The 25,185-nt window shown below is 36.7% G+C and overlaps 1 protein-coding gene across 3 annotated transcripts in view; it reads right to left on the reverse strand.

Moving 5' to 3' along the window:
• Nucleotides 1-25,185, reverse strand: part of CEP135 (centrosomal protein 135) — a 77,694-nt gene that overhangs the window by 20,598 nt on the left and 31,911 nt on the right. For all 3 annotated transcript variants that reach the window (XM_055341845.1, XM_055341825.1, XM_055341836.1), the window contains exons 12-19: nt 24,687-24,839; nt 23,619-23,771; nt 19,701-19,778; nt 11,105-11,256; nt 2,300-2,415; nt 2,076-2,230; nt 1,427-1,482; nt 310-478 (exon numbers count right to left, since the gene is read on the reverse strand). In XM_055341845.1, the coding sequence (XP_055197820.1) occupies nt 310-478; nt 1,427-1,482; nt 2,076-2,230; nt 2,300-2,415; nt 11,105-11,256; nt 19,701-19,778; nt 23,619-23,771; nt 24,687-24,839 (1,032 nt within the window). The remainder of the gene's footprint in view (nt 1-309; nt 479-1,426; nt 1,483-2,075; nt 2,231-2,299; nt 2,416-11,104; nt 11,257-19,700; nt 19,779-23,618; nt 23,772-24,686; nt 24,840-25,185) is intronic.

The following is a 25,185-nucleotide window of genomic DNA, read 5'->3' on the forward strand; positions in this document are numbered from 1 at the left end:
GCCTTGAAAGTGATGTTGAGGGTAACAATGGTATCTGCCACAGACAATACAATGTTCTCAGCTTTAGGAGTCCTTACAACAAAGACCAAAATAGTAAGGAGACCACAGTTGTAACAATTAGACACCCTGTGATATACAGCAGCGTTCTAAACCATACTTTGTAATACTCTTATAAATTCAATTCCCCTCAAAGAATTATTTATGTTGTTCATATTTATATCATTCAATTTTAGAAAACATATTTAGAGCTTTAAAATTTAGCAAAGAATGAATATGGTGTAAAACAAAGTTTATGCATTGTGCTCATACCTGGTTTTCTCTTGCCATTGTATTCAGATCTTCTTGTAATCTTCTGTTTTCCTTTAAAGACATTTCTTTAGATTTTCCTACTTCATCAAGTTCTTTGTGAGCTGCATCAAGCTGGCGCCGGAGGCTGCTTATTTCTCGCTCCCGATTAGTCAACGTTTCCTTTATCTGGCTGTTAACACAAAGGATGTGGAAATAATAAAGTTTTTTGGAAAATTGTGAATCATTTAAAAGAAAACTGCTGTACTCTGAATTAAGTACACTAAGAATACAAGAAATTATACTGCATTAAGACACTGATAAATTAGGTAAAGCAGATATTTTAGATCTCTACCAATCATCATATGGAAATAGTAATAAAATAAATTTATAATTCTAAAAGTCAGGTAAAAATAGAGGACTTTCTTTTTTTTTCTTCTTAAATACAGGACTTTAAAATATTAGGAGCAAAACATAATAGATTCAATTGGCAAGTATTATTTAAGTCTCCACTACCATGTAATGTGTAAAGGCATATAAAATAATAGTGACTTTTGTCTTGAAGTACAGATTAGACATAAAATGTAAAATTGTGTAACTATTCAAGATAGGTTTTGATGTAGAACAAATTTCAGATTGGCTACTAAAGTAATCCAAGTTTTTTTTTTTTTTTTTTTAAAGATTTTCTTTATTTATGAGAGACACACAGAGAGAGAGAGGCAGAGACACAGGCAGCGGGAGAAGTAGGCTCCCTGCGAGGAGCCTGATGTGGGACTCGATCCCGGTATTCCGGGATCATGCCCTGGGCCAAAGGCAGGTACTAAACTGCTGAGCCACCCAGGGATCCCAAGTAATCCAAGTTTTAATGATTAGGGTCTGAACAGAGTAATTATGGTAGAAATAAAGAGCAAGTAGGTATGAAAAGAATAACGAGTCAGACATAACAATTGAGATTTGATGATGGAGAGGAGAAAGTTAAAGAGGATGGCATGTTCATGGAAGACACTCAGATGCTGCCACCAGCAAAAAAGGGAAAACTGAACAAAGAAATTACCTATGATCAAATTGCTACTTAAATACATAAGCTATATTCACTGAAACTTTCTAAAAAAAGCTGGATGCCATTTCATTGATTACTTACTTCATAGAAGATTCACATTCCGAGACTGTCTTCTTCATCTGAGCAATAGCTTTTTCCTACAGAAATTATGAAAATATGATTCTAAAACATTCATATAAAAATGTCTTTACTTGAATTTATATAATTTATCACATTTATATAAATTACTCTATAAAAGAAAGCTTCAAAGTAAACATTTCTATGTCTCAACGTACTTCACATATTGGCATGCTTTTACCCATTCTAAGAACCTGAATTGTTTCCTTGAATTTGCTATAATCACATTTGATAAAATTATATTCCATAAATAGAATTTTTTTTTGGGGGGGAGAAAGGCATGTGCCCATGAGTGATGGGGCAAGGGGGAGGGGCAGGAGAGGGAAAGAGAGAACCTTAAACTCCATGCCCAGTGCAGAGCCCAACACAGGGCTTAAGCGCACAACCCTGAGATTGTTGACTTCAGCCAAAATCAAGAGTAGGATCCTTAACCAACTGAGCCACCCAGGCGCCTCTATACATAGAACTTTTGCAGATACAAATTAATGGCATGAAATGAAATTTAAGCATATTAGAAGATTAGGCTGTAGGTCTTAGGAATTTACATATTTGAAAGAGAGAATGAGATAATTTCTGTTGAGATGTCGGATAAAGGTATTTAGCTGTCACATACTTTATTAACCAGGTTTTCTTGCAAGTTTGCAATCTTTTCTGTCTTCTCATCTACTGTCTCCTGAAGAAAGTCTTTCTCTTTATCAATAACATCAATGGTCTTTTTCATTACATGAGCCTCTTCACTCTGCGAAGTCATCTGAAGGTATAGTTTATCTATAAAGAGAAATGTTTGTTAGACCAAATAAAGTAGGTTTAGCAAAAGCAAAATTTAAAGACGCTTACCTATTTTTTCCTGCAGTATGCTTATTTGTGCTTGGGCTGATTCAAGTTCATCTCTTTTCTTGGAGAGCCGGTGCTGACAATCATCAAGTGACCGCTGTAGCTGCTCATTTACTAGCCTAAAGAATCAGTGGATAAAAACAAATGGCATTCTTTATCTCTAGTAGAAATAATTTTTTAAAAATGAGAGATTTTAAAAAATATTTTTATTTTTAGTTTCTTTTATTTATTTTAAAGCTCTTCCAGTATAATCAATGGCATTATATTATATATTATTTTTCTGTCCACCATTCTTCTTCAAAATGGTTCCATCTTCCTAAAAATAATATGGTATAAAAATCAAATTAATTGTATACTCTTTTCTAGAGGTTTCCTGGTAGTTTTAAAGTTCTTCTGTTTCCTAATATTAACACTCTTTTCCTTGTAAAATCTATTTTCAAATGTGGAGGTAAAGGCATGCCCTGTTTTTACAGCATGGCCTGGCACTTCCAAGGATTATCCATAAATCCTGACTGGTGAGCTTTTAATTTTGCTTTCTATTTCAACTTTTTTGGTGGGTAGTCAACTGGAGGTCTTAGTAAACAGGGAAAATGGACATTTATTGTAGTGCAATCTATGAAGAATTCAGGGAGACCAATATCCTCTATCTACAAGGGAAAATGCTCAAAAATAGAAGGCCCACCCATAGAGTCCCTGTGGACACTGGGACACCAAGTGGTTGGCAGTGTTTGAAGTTCTAAGTAGAAATGTAAAATAGGAAGGTTAATGCCTAATAAAAGTATGATTGATAAAGGAAGGCAGGATAACATCTTGACCGTATACATAAAGTAGGCTCTTGGTGAGTCCTAAAAATAAAAAAACCTTTTCATACTCTAGTGTAGACAGGAAGGGGACAGTAGAGATTCTTTTTTTTTTTTTTTAAGATTTATTCATGAGAGGCACACACACACACAGAGAGAGAGAGAGAGATTGGCACAGACACAGGCCGAGGGAGAAGCAGGCTCCATCCAGGGAGCCCGATGTGGGACTTGATCCCGGGACTCCAGCATCAAGCCCTGGGCTAAATGCGGTGCTTAACCGCTGAGCCACCCAGGGATCCTGACAATAGAGATTCTATAACAGATCCTGGATGTAACTTCTCTGACAGAAATACTGCTGTTAAGATAAAGGTCTGCTTAATGAAAGAACTGAGGTATAAAATTCATAAGGATGAATAGTTGAGTGACTATCATATTATTTGTTCATCATGGTGTTTGGAAAGGAAAATCTGAGAACTATGTTATTAGGAGAAATTAACCAATTTCTTAGCTTTGAAAGCGTTATGAACATACCAAAGGGAGTGATGACTTACCACAAGACAGTGAAGCAGTAAAATTTAAAACCAAAGTTCTAGCTCTCTACTTATGAGCCATGTGGCTGATTGGACAGGACCATCTCTTGGAGTCTCAAATTCCTTAGTTATACCACATTACATAGAGGGACACATGATTTCATTTTAGGGGACAAGCAGTGTAGGTTTGGAATTTTAATGGCATACTAGAGGAAAGAGAAACAGTAATGATATCCATATTTTATTTTTTTGAATTTGTGACCATATTTACCATTTTAACCATTTACATTTACCATGTAAATCAGTGGCATTAAATACATTCACAGTCCTGTATACCCATTACCACTACCTACCCAAAACTTTTTCATCCTCACCAACATAAACTCTGTACCTACTGAACAACAACTCCTCCTTCTCTCTTCCCATTCTCTGGTAACCTCTACTCTACTTCCTGTCTCTATGAATTTAACTCTAGGTACCACACATAAGTAAAATCATACAATATTTGTTCTTTAGTGCCTGGCTTATTGCATTTAGCACGATGTGTTCAAAGTTAATCCATGTTGTAGCAAGTGTCAGAATTTCCTTTCTCTTTATGGTCAATCCAGTGTATGTGTATATCACAATTTGTCCCTCTGTTGATGGGTATTTGGGCTGTTACTTTCTTTTGGCTATTGTGAAGTGCTGCTAGGAACATTCGTGTACATATACTGGTCTATTCTTAATTCTTTTAGGTATATATCTAAAATTGCTGGGTCATATGGTAATCCTATGTTTACAGCTTCTTGAAGACGTGCCAGATTATTTTTCACAGTGCTGGACTATTTTACACGTTCCCACCAGCAGTGAGAGTTCTGGTTTCTCTATTCCCTTGCCAACACTTGTATTTTCTTTTTCTCATTTAGAGCCATGGTAAGGGGTATAAAGTGATACTGCATTATGATTTTGACTTGCTTTTTCCTAATAAGCATCTTTTCATGTGTTTGCTGGTCATTTATATACCTTATTTGGAGAAATGCCTATTCAAGTCCTTTGTCCATTAAGACAGGTTACTTGTCTTGTTACTGTTCAGTTATAAGAGTTCTTCATACATTTTGGACACTAGATGCTTATCAGTGTTATGATTTGAAAATATTTTCTCCTGGGACACCTGGGTGGCTCAGCGGTTGAGCATCTGCCTTTGGCTCAGGGTGTGATCCTGGAGTCCTGGGATCGAGTCCCACATCGGGCTTCCTGCTTAGAGCCTGCTTCTCCCTCTGCCTGTGTCTCTGCCTCTCTCTGTCTCTCTTATGAATAAGTAAATAAAATCTTTACTTTATTAAAGATTTTATTTATCTATTCATAGAGACAGAGAGAGGCAGAGACACAGGCAGAGGGAGAAGCAGGCATCATACAGAGAGCCTGACGTGGGACTAGATCCAGGGCCTCCAGGATCACGCCCTGGGCTGCAGGCGGCGCTAAACCGCTGCGCCACCGGGGCTGCCTGTAAATAAAATCTTTAAATAAAAAAAATTTTCTCCCATTCAGCAAGTTGTCACTTTCTTGATAAAGTATTTTTTTTAATTTTTATTATTTTTTAAAGATTTTATTTATTTATGAGAGACAGAGAGAGAGAGAGAGGAGAGACATAGGCAGAGGGAGAAGCAGGCTCCATGCAGGGAGCTCGATGTGGGACTCAATCCCAGGACTCCAGGATCATGCCCTGAGGCAAGGGCAGATGCTCAACCACTGAGCCACTCAGGGATCCCCATAAAGTCTTTTGATACACAAAGTTTTCTATTTTGTTGGAAGTCTAATTTAACTACTTTTTCTTTTGTTGCTCATTCTTTTTATTATTTCATTTTATTTTATTATTTATTTATTTTATTATTTATTTATTTGTTTGTTTGTTTATTTATTTATGATAGTCACAGAGACAGAGAGAGAGAGAGAGAGAGAGAGAGAGAGAGAGGCAGAGACACAGGCAGAGGGAGAAGCAGTTTTGTTGCTCATTCTTACTGGTGTCCTAAGAATCCATCCATTGCCAAACCCAAAGTCATGAGGATTTACTCCTATGTTTTCTTCAATAGTTTTATGGTTTTAGCTCTTCTATTTAGGTCACTGATCCATTTTGAGTTAATTTTTTAATTAGAGTGAGGTACGGGTCCAGTTTCATTCTTTGGCATGTGGATATCCAGCTATTCTAGCACCATTTATTGATGAGACTATTCTTTCTATTGAATGCTCTTGGCGCCCTTGTTGAAATCAACTGGCCATAGATACATGGGTTTATTTCTGGACTTTCAGTTTTATCCAATTGGGCCATATGTCTATCTTTATGCCAGTTACCACATTGTTTTGAATGCTGTACCTTAAAAACAAAAAGATTTTATTTATTTGAGAGAGAGAGTATGTGGAGAGAGACAGCAGGAGAAGAGGGAGAGGAGAACAGACCCCCCCACTGAGCAGGGAGCCCAATGCAGGGCTCCATCTCAGGAGTCTGGGATCACGATCCGAGCTGAAGGCAAATGCTTAACAGACTGAGCCACCCAGGCACCCTGCTTTTTTTCTTTTTGGTATACAGTATTATATCAGCTTTAGGTGTACAACATAGTGATTTGACTTTTTATATGTTATAAAATGACCACCACAAAAGATCTAGTTACCACGTGTCACCAAGGTGATTACAATATTACTGGTTATATTCTCTCCGCTGTACTTTACATCCCTGTGACTTCTCTTTGTCTTTGTCACTTAGTGTAATAGCTTCTAGGTCCATCCATGTTTTCACAGATTGTCACAAAATGACAAGAGCTCATGCTTTTTTATGGTAATATGCCATTGTTTATGTATATACTATATCTTTTTTTTTTTACATTTTTTTAATACACTTATCAATGGATGCTTGAGTTGCTTCCCTATCTTGGCTCTTGTAAATCCTGCAGTAAACATAAGAGTGTATATATCTTTTTGAATTAGTGTTTTAATTTTCTTTGAAAAATCACTGGATCATATGGTACTTTTTTTTGAAGACCCACCACACTGTTTTCCACAGTTGCTGCACCAATTCACATATCCACCAACAGTGAATGAGGCTTCTTTTTTCTCCATATCCTCACCAACACTTGTTACTTATTGTCTTTTTGATTCTAGCCATTTTGATAGCTTTAGGAGACATCTCACTGTGCTTTTGATTTGTACTTCCTGATGATTAGTGATGTTGAGCATCTTTTCATGTGTTTCTTGGCCATCTAAACATCTATGGAAAAATGTCTATTCACATCCTCCACCCATTTTTTAATTGATTATTTTTTTGGTGTTCAGTTGTATGAGTTCTTTATATATTTTGGATATTAACCTCTAATGAGATACATGATTTGCAAATATTGTTCCCAATATTGGGAGAAGTGCAGAAATAAGCCCATGTCTCTATGTAGGCTGCCTTTTCATTTTGTTGATGGTTTCCTTTACTGGGCAAAGGCGTTTGTCTGATATAGTTCCAATTGTTTATTTTTGCTTTTATTGCCCTTGCCTTAGAAAGATCCAAAAAAAATATTGGACCAATAACCAAGAGTTTACTGCCTGTTTTCTTTTTAAGAGTTTTATAATTTCAGATCTTACATTTAGGGCTCTAATTCATTTTGAGTTTATTTTTTGTATATGGTATAAGAAAGTGGTCCAGTTTCCCCAACACCATTTATTGAAGAAGCAATCTTTTCTCCATTGTATATTATGGCTCCTTTGCCGCAAACTAATGGACCATATAAGAGTGCATTTATTTCCAGTCTTTCTGTTCTGTTCCATTGATTAGAATGTGTTTTTGTGTGCCAGTACCATACTGTTTTGATTACTCTGGCTTTGTAGTAGTTTGAAATCTGGGAGCATGATACCACCAGCTTCAATATTTCTCAAAATTGCTTTGGCTACTTGGAGGGTTTTTGGTTCTGTCTAAATTTTAAGATTTTTCATTCTAGTTCTGTAAAAAATGTTTGTGGTATTTTGATTAGGATGCACTGAATCTGTAGATTGACTTGGGTAGTATAAACATTTTAACAATATTCTTTAAATCCATGTACACAGTCTTTCTTTCCATTTATTTCTGTCATCTTCAATTACTTTCATCAAAGTCTTATAATATTCAGATTACAGGTCTTTTACCTCCTTGGTTAAATTTATTCCTAGGTATTTTATTCTTTTGGATGCAACTAAAAAAAGGAATTTTCTTAACATCACCTTCTGCTCATTCAGTATTAAGTGTACAGTAACCCAAAAGATTTCTATATATTAACTTTGTATCCTGCAACTTTACTGATTTCATTTATTTTTATTTTTTTTACTGAGTTCATTTATTAGTTTTAATAGTTTTTTGGTTTCTGTAAGGTTTTTTTTTTTAATTTTATTTATTCATGAGAGACACAGACGTAGGTAGAGGCAGAGACAGAGACGTAGGTAGAGGGAGAAGCAGGTTCCTCTAGGGGACCCCAACATAGGACTCGATCCTGGGACTCCAGGACCATGCCCTGAGCCAAAGGTGGATGCTCAACCTCTGAACCGCCCAGGTGCTCTTCCCCAGGTTATACAAGGTAAACAAAAAAGTCCTCATAATCCTTTCCTATAATACAGTGTCTATGAGAGAAACAGTACACGGGGTTAACCAAAGAAAAGAATATTATAACAACAACAACAACAACAAAAGTGAAAGGAGCTGTATGCTAGGGGATCCAAGGGCACTTGAAAGCTCCTCCATGTAAAACTGAGAAGGGGGGCACCCAGGCGGCTCAGTGGTTGAGCGTCTGCCTTTGGCTCAGGTTGTGATCCAGGGGTCCTGGGATTGAGTCTTGCATTAGGCTCCCTGCAGGGGATTAACAAAAACTGAGAGGGTCTCCTGTGAGAAAAGGAAATGGGGGAGTTTTGGCTACAGTGTAAAGGAAAAGCAAAATGGATTAAATGCCAGTTCCTGACAGCTCAACACAAGAGGAAAACAGGTAGACTAATAATTCTGGCTCACAGAAATACATCGTAGTATCTCTACTTTGGAGCTGAGTAAAGACATAAACCAGACGAAGATAGGCTGATCCTTTCAGCTGGCTTTCCAGAGGATGTATGTAGCACTCACAAAAAAGAAAAAAGAAAAAAAAAAAAAAAGCAGCTTTCACCTTAGTTCTAACTAAAGTCAAACTTATGAAGATTTGTAGTCAGAGCAACAAAAGGCAAAAATTGGAGATACTCTATGTGAGTTCCTAATATAGTATTCCTTAATTAATCAATGATCTCTTGATTTTAATTCGTTAAAGTTGTTTGATAATCACACATCTCCTTATGAACAGATGTTGGTCTTTCTTTTCCTAATTATTCCTTGGATTTTCAATCCTGCTGTTTATTTTATTATATATTTTGCAATTCTCATTGTTTGTATATTAGGTCTGTGTCTTTCATCATTTCCTTTTATTCTTCTGGGTTCTGAATTCTAGATGAATTACTTGAGTTTGTTTTCTATTTTACGAACTTAGTTTTCAGAAATATCCATTCCACTATTCACTAGCACTTTTAATTTATTAATCTTTTTCTTTTTTATTTTTTTAAAAAAGATGTTTGTTTATTCATGAGAGAGACAGAGAGAGAAGCAGAGACATAGGCAGAGGGAGAAACAAGCTCCCCGCAGGGAGCCCGAAGTGGAACTTGATCCCAGACCCCGGGATCATGCCCTGAGCCAAAGGCTGACCGCTCAACCACTGAGCCACCTAGGTGTCCCACTTTCTTTTTCAAAAAATTCTACCTATTTCAGGGGTGCCTGGGTGGCTAAGTTGGTTAAGCATCAGCTTTTGCTCAGATCATGATCCCAGGGTCCTGATATCAAGCCCGGAGTCCGGCTCTCTGCTCAGTGGAGAACTTGCTTCTCCCTCTCCCTCTGCACCCCTCCACAGCCCCAGCTCATGTGTCGTCTCTCACTACTTCAAATAAAGTAAATCTAGAAAAAGATTCTACCTATTTGAGAGAGAAAGATCAAGAAAGAGCATGAGCAGTGGGGAGGGAAAGAGGAAGAAGGAGAAGCAGGCTTCCTGCTCAGCAGGGTGCAGGGCAATCCCAGGAGCCCAGGATCATGGCCTGAGCTGAAGGCAGACACTTAACTGACTGAACCACCCAGGTGCCCCTATCAATCTTCTATTTTTTTCCCATCTTCTTTCTAATCATCATTACTACAATCCTTTCTAATCTCAAGTTGTTATTATCTCAGGAGTGATTTAGTTTCACATATGCAATGTCATGTTGGCATCTGAAAATCTTTTTCTGATCATTACTGCAAATGTAATTTAGAGAGGAGTATCTCCTCTGATTCTTCAGAGTGATCTTCTGATTTTAAGTCTTTTTACTTATTACAGCTACCCAGCCCAGAAAAATACTTTGTTGACTTTTTGTTTCCTTCAATGTTCTGTGTTTTATTTTTTTAAAGATTTTATTTATTTATTTATTTATTTATTTATTTATTTATTTATTTATTCATTCATTCATTCATTCATTCATTCATTCATTCAGAGACACAGAGAGAGAGAGAGGCAGAGACACAGGCAGAGGGAGAAGCAGGCTCCATGCAGGGAACCTGACGTGGGACTCGATCCCGGGTCTCCAGGATCACACCCCGGGCTGCAGGCAGCGCCAAACCACTGCGCCACCGGGGCTGCCCAGTGTTCTGTGTTTTAAATTTACTAATGGCTAAACAAAGACCCAATCTCCTAAAGCAAACACATTCTGCATTACTCTATCATTCTGATATAAATCATCCACTCCTTTTGATTTTATGAAGAAATGTTTCCTAAATCTAGCCTCTCTTAAAGTTCATTGCCACTGTTTCCAGTCCAGACACATGGTCTCCATCGTTTGCCATCAGTCTCTTATGACTCCAAATACATCTTCCTAATTTTTGCCAGAGTTTACTTCGTAAAAGGCGCACTAATAAACATTAACATCACCCCTTGGGTTAAAATTTGTTTGTTCTCCATATTTATAAAGTAAAATCCACACACTCTTGGTTATCACACAATGTCCTTCATAACCTGACTCTAACCTACAGATATAGCCTATTTTTCCATACTGACCTTCTTAACTTTCAGATGCATTGCATTTTAGATTCCGTATATGCATATTCTTATTTTATATTCTTTGAAAGAAGACAAGGACAATGGCAAGCAAAAAAATCCTGTAATTTTCAGCAACCCTACAGTAGTAGGGAGTATAAATAATAGGAGGTAGCTAAGGGGAATTTTTGAAGGAAATAACTATAAAAATCTGTGAGAGTTTTTAAAAATAGAGATACTCACAAAACCTACCCAGGTTGGCTCAGTGAATCTGTCCTTAAACTCATACTTTTCAAAATCTCCACAGGTGATCCTGCTGCAAGGTCAACTGCTCAAAGGCCCAGTCCAAAATGCCATCACTAAGAACCTTCCATAGCCACTAATTTGTTCCCAGAAGTCAAATAACAAAACTTTCAATAAACTTACCTAAGAGAGTTCATCTCTGTCTTCTGATGAGATGAGTCACCAGCCACATGGCTAAGTTTTTGAGCTTGGAGTTTTGCTTTGTTCTCTAATGACTCTACTGTTTCTTTCATTATTAACATTTTAGATTTTAAATCACATCTTTCATCTTCAAGCTATAATTTAAATTAAAAAAATTAACAGATGTTTCAGTTTTGTCTTCCTAAGTATTCCTTAATAATATTTCTGGAGGAAAACTAAGGAAATAAAATTAGATTTATTTAACCATACTTTATTTTTATTTATTTATTTGTTTTTAAAGATTTTATTTATTTATTCATGAGAGACACAGAGAGAGAGAGGCGCAGAGACAGGCAGAGGGAGAAGCAGGCTCCATGCACAGAACCTGACGTGGGACTCGATTCCTGGTCTCCAGGATCACGACCTGGACTGAAGGTGGCACTAAACCGCTGAGGCACCTGGGCTGCCCTTAACCATACTTTAAAAGTCATGTGTACAACTTTAGGTTCTAGATGTCAGAATGGGCATACACATTTACCTCTCCTTTTCAGTATCAGTGAAATGAAAAAAGAAAAAAAGATACAAAATAAAAGAGCAAGAAAGGAAGAAAAGAATATATCCATAACAACAATGAAAAAGGAAGGGAAACCATTAGCAAATAGAGCAAACATTTTGAGGAATGTCTAAAAAACAGTAAGTACACAGGGCTAGATTGAAGAAAAATCAGAATAGAAAATACTATAACCCAAACACAAATCAGGCAAGATTTAGATGAAGAAACTGTAAAATTTTCCTGAAGGACATAAAATACAAACTGATTCAATGTAAAGACACAACATGTTTCTGAATGGAAACACAATATTGGGAATATATTAAAAGTTAATGAGATAACTGTAAATTCAGTGAAATTTCAGTAAGAATCCTAACAGAACCTTTTTCAAAATAAGGAAGGTAGCTTAGATTTCATTCTGAAGTTCATTTAGGAAAAAAGTTAAGAGAATAGGAAAATTTGTGGGGGATTTATGAGATACCAGAATAAATTAAAAGCTACTATTAAACACTGTGGATTTCACACAAATGAACAAATATATGTTTATGTGCACAGATGTAAATTTAGAAAAGGCAGCATTTTAAGGTAAGCGGGAAAAGAAAATGCTCTTTAAAAACAGAGTTGGGGGCAGCCCCGGTGGCGCAGAGGTTTAGCGCCGCCTGCAGCCCGGGGTGTGATCCTGGAGACCCGGGATCGAGTCCCACATCAGGCTCCTTGCATGGAACCTGCTTCTCCCTCTGCCTGTGTCTCTGCGCCTCTCTCTCTCTGTGTCTCTCATGAATAAATAAATAAAATCTTAAAAAAAAAAAAAAACAGAGTTGGGACAGCCACTCATTGAAGAAAAAAATAGATTTTTATTTTATTTTATATACAAAAATAAATTCTATTTTTTTAATATATTTTTTTAAGATTTTATTTATTTATTCATGAGAGACACACAGAGAGAGAGAGAGAGAGAGAGGGACAGAGACACAGGCAGAGGGAGAAGCAGGCTCCATGAAGGGAGCCTGACGTGGGACTCGATCCAGGGTTTTCAGGATCACACCCTGGGCTGCAAGCAGCGCTGAACCGCTGCGCCACCGGGGCTGCCCCAAAAATATATTCTAAGTGGAATAATGATCTATATATAAAACTCAAAACCAAGAAATATTTGTGTTAAATAGAAATCTTCCAGTTAAAACTGTAGAATGACCGCACACATTTGATCTCCCCTCACTTTGGAAATGACAGTAAAGGAATAGAAAGTTACATACCCCCAAGACATAGAGAACAAGAAAATCAGTAGTGGATACTGACGTCAATAACTTGTGGAAGAGGGATCCCTGGGTGGCGCAGCGGTTTGGCGCCTGCCTTTGGCCCAGGGCGCGATCCTGGAGACCCAGGATCGAATCCCACGTCGGGCTCCCAGTGCATGGAGCCTGCTTCTCCCTCTGCCTGTGTCTCTGCCTCCCTCTCTCTCTTTCTCTCTCTCTCTCTCTCTATCATAAATAAATAAAAATTAAAAAAAATTAAAAAAAAATAACTTGTGGAAGACAAAGAGGAGATCGAATAGTGACTGAAAAGTGGAAGAAAGATACAACCTGAAGCAAAGTTTCTGAACCTAAGAACTACTGATATTTGGGGCAAGAAAATCTATACTGGGACTGTCATACCCTAGAGAGCTCCTACCTCTTTCTAGAAAGTTCTTTTAGAAACCAAAAATATAACTAAATTTTAAAATAAATCAATAGAAGAGTTAGTAGTAAAGTTGATGAAATATCAAAGAAAGAACAAAAAGAGAAAATAAGGGAGAAAGGAAAATAACTTTACTTAGATCTCCTTAGGAGGTCCAAAACCAACTAATAAGAGTTCCAGAGGGGTGTCTGGCCTGTTCAGTAGGTTCAGCATGTGACTCTTGATCTCTGGGTCATGAGTTCAAGCCCCATGCCGAGTACAGAGCTTATTTAAAAAAAAAAAAAAAAAGGTTCCAGAGGGAGAAAATAGAATAGTACAGTATATTACCCAAGAAATTGAAAACAAGAGGTAAGGAGCAAATTCTGTGTTTTCAGAAATAAAAACATGTCATGTCCAAAGGACTATGGTATAGAATAATATCAGACATCTCAAAGGAAGTTAAGAGACAATGGAAAACAATATTCAAAATTTTTACTGAAAATAATTTTCTAATCTAGATTTCCATATACCTAAGCCAAATCATAAATCAATTATGAAATGTAAATAAAGACATTTTCAGACAAGCAGTATACCAAAAAAATTTTCTCTCATGTATTCTTTTCCAGGAACCTGTTAGAAAAGGTGCTATACAAGGATGAAGGAAAAAAAAAACAAGAATAAAATGTAAGATTCAATACAGAAGAGGAGGACAGAGAAATTCTTAAGAGGAGGACAGTCCACAATTGAGCAAGATAATGGAAAGCTCAAGAAGGGAAGTCTTCAGCAGGAAACAACAAAACTAATAGCTTTGAATGTTCAAAAACAATTGATAGGTATGTGGTAGAGATGTTGGAGTTCTTGATAAAAATTAGCAACAGGTTTAATGAAAACGGAAAAATAACAAAAAGAAAAAAAAGGCAATTATTAACTCCAGGAAAAAGATCCCTAAGAGAAAAGGCAAGAGTAGTACTATCCCATTTGGCCAACCCATGGGCCACAAGAAGTCATAGTAATACAGATGGTTACTACTAAAGTAAGTATAAATAATAAAACCATGTTTGAAGTAATGGGGGAAGAAAAAGGGAAGAGTGCTAGTCATCATCTAACATCACAGATACTCACTAAATAACCTTCAATCAACGAAGTTAAGACAAGTCTCAGCAGTTATACCAGCACATTATTTAGAAACAGGGAGGTAAATATCAGGAGGAATTATGATCATCGTTAGTAGTTTTGGGGATAAAGAGGTAGGAAAGGAAACTTTTTTTTTGGCACTAAAAATATTTCAAAATAAAAAAAATATATTTCAAAATCCCTTGGGTATATCATGTACAAACAGGAAATCATGTATAAAGAACAAAAAAAATTAAATTATGTATCTACTATCTGGCTTAAAAATATATTACCTGAACCCCGAAACTACTTGTGAGCAGTCTCCAATCATATTCCCCAAACCCTGCCACAGTAACCACTATCAGAAGTCCTTATGTTTCTCATTTCTTACATTTTTATTGGTGTACCATATCTGTATGAATCTTTAAATAACATATAGTTTAGGTCTGCGTATTTTTGAACTCTACAAAAGTAGAATCATACTGTCATGCTCTTTGACACTGTATTTATAAGATTCACACACATTGATGTTTGTAGCTACTGTTCACTCATTTTCACTGCTCCATAATACTTCACTGTGTGAATTACTACCACCATTTCTCTATTTTCCTCATAACTGACATCAATATTGTTTCTTGTTTTCTACCAGAGAGTTAAATATTTTAGGCTTTGTGAGTACTATGGTTTGCTGCCATCACTCCTTGGTAAAGTGAAGTGAAGTAAAAGTAAAGTAAAATAAAAATAGCCACAAGCAATGTGTAGAAGATAAACATGGCTGTGTTCCAATAAAAACTTTATTACAAAGACAGACTAGTGGGAATGCTTGGGTGGCTCAGCGGTTTAGTGCCTGCCTTCAGCCTAGGGCGTGATCTTGGAGACCTGGGATCCAGTCCCACGTTGGGCTCCCTATACAGAGCCTGCTTCTCCCTCTGCCTGTACCTCTGCCTTTCTGTCTCTCATGGAGAAATAAAATCTTTTTAAAACAAACAAACAAACAAACAAACAAACAAAACAAAGACAGACTAGAGGTCAGATTTGGTCTGGGGGCCAGTTTGCTGACCTCCAACCAGGGTTCTCCGCAAGAAATGGATTTCCTGGCTCATAGAACATTGCTAGGCAATGCCAAATTACCCTCCAAAAAGGTAACTGTTTGCTCCCTGACATATATTTGCTAAATTATGTGTGTTATAACTTGTTAATTTTTTTGTAAGATTTTATTTTTTAAAAAGTAATCTCTACACCCAACGTGGGGCTTGAACTTACAACCTTAACACCAAGAGTTGCATGCTCTACTGACTGAGCCAGCCATGTGCCCCTACCTTTAGTGATGTAGAACACCTTTTTAGGTTTATTAACCATTTATAATTTCTTCTGCCATGAAGTGTCAATTCACATTTTCTGTTACTGTTTTTTGGTTTTTTTGGTTAAATGTATAGCAAATTCTCTTAGTGGCTTGTCTTTTCAATTAATGGCCATTTGATGAACAAGGGAGTTCTTGTCAACAAGGTCCTATTTATCTGTTTTCTTTCATCTGTGTTTAGGAGCTTACATTGGCAGCAGACACTTGCTAGCCAAGAGATGTTAGGGAAATTTCCTCTTTAAAGTTCTATAAAATGTTGAGAAAGTGCCTGACACACAGTAAATGCTTTATGAATTATTGCTATTATTATTTCCCAAGTCAAAAAGATTTTCTGCTTTTCTTCTTTTTTTTTTTTTTAAATTTTTATTTATTTATGATAGTCACAGAGAGAGAGAGAGGCAGAGACACAGGCAGAGGGAGAAGCAGGCTCCATGCACCCGAAGCCCGATGTGGGATTCGATCCCGGGTCTCCAGGATCGCGCCCTGGGCCAAAGGCAGGCGCCAAACCACTGCGCCACCCAGGGATCCCGATTTTCTGCTTTTCTTATTTTTTATTTTTTTTAATTTTTAAAAATATTTTATTTATTTTATTTTATTAATGAGAAGCACAGAGATAGAGAGAGAGAGGCAGAGACACAGGAAGAGGGAGAAGCAGGCTCCATGCAGGGAGCCCAACATGGGACTCGATCCTGGGACTCCAGGATCATGTCCTGGGCTGAAGGCGGCGCTAAGCCACTGAGCCACCCGGGCTGCCCTTTGTCTTCTTTTTTAAAGTAGACTCCACATCCAGTGTGGAGCCCAATGCAGGGCATGAACACAAGACCTGTGATCAAGACCTGAGCTGGGATCAAGATTCAGAATCTTAACCAACTGAGCCACCAACACACCCCATCTCCTATATTTTCTTTCAAAAACTATAGCTATTTCTTGAACATTCAAGGTTGCAAATAACCTTGAACTGATTTTTGGGTATGGTATATTTGATGTATAATCTTTTCTCACCGATCTGAGTCCTTGATAGATAAAGTTTTCATGTATTTGTGGGTTTACTCTTTACTGGATTTTTACCATTTTCCTTTAATCTTTGTGAACTACCATTATGTATTAATTATTAACTGTAAAGTCTTTGCATCCAGTAGGCTAAGTTCTACACCAAGATCTTCTTTAAAATTTCTTTGTGATTCTTAGCTCCGTTTCCATGTAAAATTTATTTATTTATTTTTTTAAAGATTTATTTATTTACTCATGATAGACCTAGAGAGAGAGAGAGAGAGGCAGAGACACAGGCAGAGGGAGAAGCAGGCTCCATGCTGGGAACCCAACGCGGGACTTGATCCCGGGTCTCCAGGACCGCGCCCTGGGCCAAAGGCAGGCGCCAAACCGCTGAGCCACCCAGGGATCCCCTCCATGTAAAATTTAAAATCCATTGTCAATTTACACACACATCTTGGGATTTCATCTGGAACTATATCAATTCTATAGATCAATTTGGGGATAATTTATATTTTTTTTATAAATATGATGTCTGTCGCCTTTTTTATAAACCTGATATAGCTCTTCACTTATTTAGGTCTTTAATGACTTTCAACAAGGTATTATATTTTCTATAAAGATTCAGCAAATTACTACATAAGTATCTTATCTCTATTAAAATGGTATGGATTTTTCTTTTCTTTTTTCTTCTTTGGATCTGTCATACTTCCAGGGCATTTTTCATTGTGCATTTCTTTAAAAGACTTTATTTATTCATGAGAGACACATAGAGAGAGGCAGACACAAGCAGAGGGAGAAGACTCCCTGTGTAGAACGTGACGCAGAACTTGATCCCAGGACCCAGGGATCACACCCTGAGCCGAAGGCAGAAGGCAGATGCTCAACTGCTGAGCCACCCAGGAATTCCTCACTGTGCATTTTGAATCAGAGAATTCCTGTGGTTTTAGAATAGCTATAAAATTATCAGTCATTATCTTTTCAAATACTGCCTCTCTCACACATTCTATTACATTCTCCTAGAATTTTGGCTAAATGTATGTTATACTTTCTCACTTTATTCTCTAAGGCTTTGACTTATTTTACATTTGCTATATCCTAGTCTCCTTCCAATGACCTCTAGTAGTTTATTTTTTTTAAAAGATTTTATTTATTTATTCATGAGACACACAGAGAAAGAGAAAGAGACCTAGGCAGAGAGAGAGAGAAGCAGGCTTCATGCAGGGAGCCCGATGTGGGACTCAATCCTGGGTCTCCAGGATCACACCCTGGGCAGAAAGCAGATGCTCAACTGCTGAGCCACCCAGGCGTCCCTCTAGTACTTTATTTTTTTTTAAAGATTTTATTTATTTATTCATGAGAGACACAGAGAGAGAGGCAGAGACACAGGCAGAGGGAGAAGCAGGCCCCATGCAGGGAGCCTGATGTGGGACTTGATCCTGGGACTCCAGGATCACGCCCTGGGCCAAAGGAGGCACACTAAACCGCTGAGACACCCAGGAATCCCCTCCCTCTAGTACTTTAGATACATTTTTCAGTTAATTCTCACTTTCAACCTCTGGACAAGCTGGAGTGACAGGGACCCCTCTACTTGAAATAACTAAAAATAGGACAAGATACATGAAACAATGGTTTTCAAGACACTGAGCATCAGGCAGTGATGGACACTGACCCTGAGGGACAAGAAACAAATAAGATGAGCCCTACGATTGCTTCAGCTTACTGCTTCAAGAATTTCTAGGCTGTGGCATAAGGAAAGGAACTCAGGTGAAGCCTGGTGGTTCCCCTAAGTTCAGAAGACAACTGAATGTCAGGGGAGGCTAAGGCAGTTAGGCAGATACTGGAGGAGAGCTACACAGACAGATCTCCAGAGATCTGTAAAAGGTGTCCTTTAAATGTTCAGTTGAACAGAACACTGAGGAAGTTAACGCCAGAGAAAGAACTAAGACAAAGTCAAAGTAATTCTTGTTCCCTTCAGTCATTTGAAAACCTTTTAATTCATGGGGCAATAGGTAGGGTACTCAAAACGGTTTTGTCCTAGTAACAAAACAAAATTAGTCCAGGATTAAATGCTACTTTGATCCCACCTAATGAAGCTTAAAAGCAAAACTGAAAGACTCAAGCTATTTCCATCTGATCTAATTGTATGCTACAACAAACCTCAAGAGTATTTATAGGAATACAAGTTATCCAAAAAAAAAAAAAAAAAGGAATACAAGTTATCCAGCAACCAAGAAGGTAAAATTCATAATGTCTGACATCTAAAATAACCAAACATACAAAGAATCAGGAAAATGTAACCCATGATGAGCAGAAAAAAAATCAACTGACCCAAAGTTGATAGAAACAGATGATAGAATTCGTAGACATGGTAAATAAAAACATTTAAGATATAGTAAAGGAAACTAGCCAAAACAAAACACCAAGAAAACAAAGGACTGTGAGAACACATAAACATTTGTTAAAAAATTATATTTTAGAGAGCAATAAGGAATGAAAATGAATTTCATTTTTTCCTCTATGCCTGATCTTTAACAAACAACAATAATCGTAACTAACACCTACTGAGTGCTCTACTACAGGTCAGCGACTCTTCCAAGTTCTTGACGTGTATTAACTAGTTTAATCTTCATAAAAACTTAAGAAGTAAGTACTAGCACCATTCCGTTTTACAAGTAAACTGAGGGATGGAAAGTTTGAGTAGCTTGTCTACAGGTAATGGGTGACAAAAAAGTATATGAACCCAAGTAATCAGCCTTCAGAGTATATACTCCTAATCACCGTTACACAGCATCTCTAGCATATTGTTTTTTTTTTTAATTTTTAAATTAGCATACTATTTTGTAACTTTAAAAATATATAACATGCTGAAACTGTAATTGAAATAGTTAGCCATACAATATAATTTATCCCAAATCCAGTTTGTTAATTACCTGATGATTAACACATGTCAAATGTTCAATAGTTTTCTCTAATTTTGATTTTTCAAAAATACTCATTTCCTGGAGATTCTGAAAAAGAATTTTACAGAAGATGTTCATTCACACCAGATAACAAAATTAGCAAAGTAATGCAAGTCTACAGTACAATTCTATTTGTCTTTTTATGACATAGAAAGGTTTTAGAAAGAAAATCATTAGACATTTTATAATAATGATGCTTTTGGTTGAAAAAAAAAAAAGGACAAGAATTTTTTATCCTTATATACTATCTCCATGTGTGCTTGTAATAGAAGACACAGAATGGCATGGATTTGTTTTTAAAGATTTACATAGACCACTCCAGTAGTACAACTATAAAAGGAAAAAAAACAGCAAGTTAAGTATGATCAGGAGTATGCCCTTATGAGACATGTCAGAGGAACAAAGGGCAAAGAAGAAAAGATGAGATCACAAAGATATAGGAAAGAATTCTACAGGGCCGTACAAGAGATCAAAATTTCAAGAATAGGCTAGTCAACAGTGTAAAACACAACTACTATTTCTTGGTCAGGTTACCTTATCCAATTCTTGCTGATGTTAAAGTATAGGATAAATTATATAAGCTGGTGTTCCCTGAGAATTTTTCTAGTGCAGATTCATACTTCTATCAATGTTATTAATTAAAAACAAATAAAGACACCTGATGTTTGGATCATATATCTGGTTGGAAGGGTCACTATGGTGCATGCATTTTTTATTAAATCATTCAATCAGTATTAAGGACATACTGCATACCAAGCACCAAGCACGATGTTAAGAATACACAGTAAGTAAAATGGATAAAGCCTCTGACATTATAGTTACTAAAGCCTAGTAGATAAGACAACCTTAAATAAGATATTATAGTTAAACCATGAATATTCCGCTAGGAAAATGAGCTATATGGCACCATACTGAAAGGGAATCTAGAGTCTAGGGTTCATTTCCTGCACGAGGAAATGTTTAACCTGGCTCTAAAGGATGAATAGGAGTTAGCCAGTTGAAAGTACTGTAAGGAGTGAAACACTTTTCAATAGCCTTTGTAGAAAATTGGGGACTTGGAGTTGAGAAAATGAGGTATGGGAACCGGGAGAGATGAGTTTGGGGAAAAGAAGCTAGACCTCCAAGTAAGCAAAAGCCAATCACTGAAGTCTTTGAAAACAGTTCACAGATTTTAAATAAAAAGCGATCTGATCACATTTATATCTCTGAAAGGTGATTCTGCCTTCAGTGTAAAATACACATTTGGGAGGCTGCTGACATACTAATGCAGCTGGGAGAGAATAATGGCCAGAATGGGATGGAGCAGGGGAGTGGAAAGAAGTACATAGATTCAAGAGAAACTAACTGGAGCTCAGGATCCAGACTCCATGTGACTATATAGTTAAGTCATCTTGGGCAAATCATTTAAACTCGCTGTAACTCAGAGACCACATCTGTAAGCATTAGCTATCTGAAAAGTCAACTGTGAACATTTACTGAGACAGCTCACGTGAAAAGTCTTAGAACAGAGTTTCCCACGTGAAAAGAACTTAACAAATGTTAATTATTATTTAAGAGGCAGCACACGTAGGACTTGGTAATTGAGAGAAAACTGCTTTACAGGAGAGAGGAGTGAGTGATGATACTTGGTTTGCCAACTGGGTGGGTAGTCAAATAACAGGAAACTACTAGATGCTTAAGGATTGAGATGACTAGTTTTTAAGTAAATCTAGAAAGATTCTGGTAATATAAATATCACTTATTCTGAGCTTTCAGTACTACTGCATTTTAAAATCCTGTTTCTACGTTCCTTGGTCCTTTCAACGAATATGGAAAAGAATAAATCAGTACCTTATGCTAAAAGCTGTCATACTGCATAGAAGTTTTCCATTTGGTAATTTTAACACTTATTTTTATAAGAAAGCACATTCTGCAAGGCAGTATTCCAAAAGATCTCAATTAAAAGTATTTTGTTGGGATAAAATTTTAACTGAAAATGTATGACATAAAGACTACCTTATAATGCTTAAATGTTCTTATTGCTAACCTGAGCTGCTAATTTCCAAGCATTAATTCAATAGTATTTACTGGAAGTAAACTAAGAATCCATAAAAGTAACAGTAACAGCTAATGTTGCGTTCTTATCATGTTACAAGAACTGTTTAATGTTTTTTGTACATTCACACATTTTTTGATTTTATAAAAGAAAATGTAAAATATTGCCCCTAAATAGGACACCAAAAACACAAGCAACAAAAAATATATATAAACTGGACTTTATCAAAATTAAAAACTCTTCTCATTAAGAAAATGAAAAGGCAAACCACAGAATGGGAGAAAGTATTTGTAAATCATGTAACTGATAAGGAGCTCCTACCAAGACATAGAATACTTGGACAGTTCAATAACAAAGAGACAATAATCCAATGGATTCTGTTGACATTTGAATAGGCATTTCTCCAAAGATATACAAATGGACAAATAAGCACATGAAAAGATGCTCAATGTCATTAGCCACCAAGGAAATGCAAATCAAGACCACAATGGATAGTACCTCACATTTACCAGCATGATGGTAATAAAGAAGGCATAATAACAAGTGTTGGTGAGGATGCAGAGAAATTAGAACTTTTATTATTATTTTTTAAAGATTTTATTTATTCATGAGAGCCAGGGGGAGAGAGAGAGAGAGAGAGTGAGAGAGAGAGAGAGAGAGAGAGAGAGAGAGAGACCCAGAACATAGGCGGAGGGAAAAGCAGGCTCCCTGCAAGCAGCCTGATCCGGGATCCCAGGATCACACCCTGAGCCAAAGGCAGACGCTCAACTGCTGAGCCACCCAGGCATCCCAAATTAGAACTTTTAAATACTGCTGGTGAAATATAAATGGTACAGCTGCTTTGGAAAATAGACTGGCAGTTGCTCAAATGGTTATGGCTATCATATGAACCTAGGTATATACTCAAAATAATGAAAACCTACAACAACAAATGGTTGTACACGAATGCTCAAAGCATCATTATTATAATAGTCAAGTAGAAACCACATCAATGAAAATTAAAATGTCTATCCATACAATGGAGTATTATTCCACAATAAAAAGGAATAAAGTATTGATACATACTACATAGATGAACTTGAAAACATGCAAAGTGAGAGAAGCCAGAGATAAAAAAAACCACATAGAAAAGGATTCAATTTATATGAAATGTTCAGAGTAACCAAATCTACAGAGATGGAAAGTAGCTCAGTGATCACCGAGGCCTGGGGAGGCCAGGGCACAATGGAGAACAGCTGCTAACAGGTTCCAGGGTTTCTTTTCAACGTAATGAAAATGCTCTAAAATTGTGGTGATAGGCTGGCTGAACAAGTCTCTGAATATACTAAAAACCACTGAACTGTATACTTTAAATGGGTGAACTGAACAGTATGTGAATAACTCAGTCAAGTTGCTTTAGATTAAAAAAAAAAAGGTTAAGGTCCTTCCACATGAGGAAAGAACTTCCTATTGAGATCAGAGGTTCTCTAAAGAACCAGATAATAAACATTTTAGGCTTCGTGGGCCAGTTTCTGCTGCAAACGCTCAGTTCTGCCACTGTGGCACAACAGATGCCACACAGAATACTATGGTACACAAATGAGCTTGGTATTCCAATCACGTTGACCGACGATGATATTTGAATTTCATAGTTCTCATGTCATGAAATACTCTTCTTTTTATAGGTTTTCAATGACTTAAAAATGTAAAAAACATTTTTAGCAGATAGGTCATAAAAAAACATAATGGTCTGGATTTGGTTCATGTGTCATTGTTTGCCAACCACTTTATCTAGCCATACATTCTAAACAATCACTTCAGAGGAAAACTATCTATAAATTACCTTTCAAAAATAAGTTGATCTTATAACTTACCTTTAACTTTTCTTTTAAAGCTTCTTTTTCTGACATAATCCTTCTTAGGTCAGATAATGCAAGTTCTTTTTCCTTTTCCATAAGACTAATGATATTATGGGAGACTGTGGTTTGGGCGGACTCTTGTCTTAGTGCATGTAACTGTTCCTGAGCCTTTAAAGAATTAAAAGATATAAATAAAAACACTTTGGATATACTCCAAAGGAAAAAAAAAAAAAAAAAAAACCCCGGCAAACTAACATGCTACCTTTGCTCTCTTCCCAAATCCCAACAAAATGAGGAAAAGGATTAAAATGACGACGACGAAAACCCCATATGACAAGGAGATTGAGGGGAAATGCCAGCTACCACATTTCAGTAACTAGACAGCAGATGGACAATAAGTAATTAAGTAAGCAGACCCAAGAAAGCTGAAATCCAAGCCAACAGTGGGGAGAGCCCAGAAATTAATCAATTTGCAACTGCAGATTCCAAAAAAAAAAAGCTCCAAAAGTAAAAATAGCTTTTCAACTTTACCTGTTATCTTTCATGTCCCTCTCCCTCTTTCAAAGTAGAACTTCATGGGAAATTGGCATAGAACAAACTTAAACACTATGGTCTGCACAGACTCACCTTGCTCTCTGATAACTGAGGCTTTGTAACTGGGCCAACCTGTATCAATTCTCTCTTCCTCAGAGTTTTTTTAAATTATGGGCTAAGTCCTTAATATCCTATATACCCAAATCGTGGGTGCTACCCACTGTTTGATACATTCCTAACATGTCTGAATCCCAAGGATAAACTTAGCTCAGAGTCAGGCTAAGACCTGTTCCAGGTAGCTTTAGGAGATTTTTTCTAACAGACTTGACACATAGATAGACTAGAAAAGAGGAAAAATAAATGTGGAAGAGTAATAGAAATCTCTGCTTTGGGAACAGGACAATAATAGAAACTACTACCGTATTTAGATAATTCTAATTATAAAGGAATATCACAAGGTCCATATATTACAGTAATTTAAAAGATTTATACTGGTTCCCTTATAGTTAACTTGTTCTATATAATCTGTCAGCTTAACCAATTTCTTACTTCATTATATAAGACACTTAGTTTATCTCTTTCTGCTGTCAATAGCTTAACATTGGACTGTATATCTTCCATATGTTTTTCAAATCTTTCCAGCATGCGCTGAAGTTCATCTCTTTCTCTTGTAATCAGATGAATTTCTGAGTTATAATCACCCTGAAACATAATTTAAAAACAAGTTATTACTTGTTATAATTATCACCCATATGGTCATCACAGGATGTTGGTAATGACAGTGACTGAATGTTAACAGACAAAAAGAACACAATTTTTTATCCATAATGAGAGAAGATGAGAGTGCAGGCAGTATCGGGGCAAATTTCCTGGCCTTCAAATGCCCAGGAAGGGACCCCGCTACCAATGATACTACTTGATCAGATCCTGTCATACACTTCAACTGTCATTCTCCTGGATTTGTTTCTAATGGTAGTAACTAAAGTGTACTTCCCAGAGGAGAAGCATCAGCAGCATCTAGGAATTTGTTAGACATGAAAGTTTGTGG

The sequence above is a fragment of the Nyctereutes procyonoides genome, unplaced genomic scaffold (assembly GCF_905146905.1).
Source record: "Nyctereutes procyonoides isolate TBG_1078 unplaced genomic scaffold, NYPRO_anot_genome, whole genome shotgun sequence".
NCBI lineage: Eukaryota > Metazoa > Chordata > Mammalia > Carnivora > Canidae > Nyctereutes > Nyctereutes procyonoides.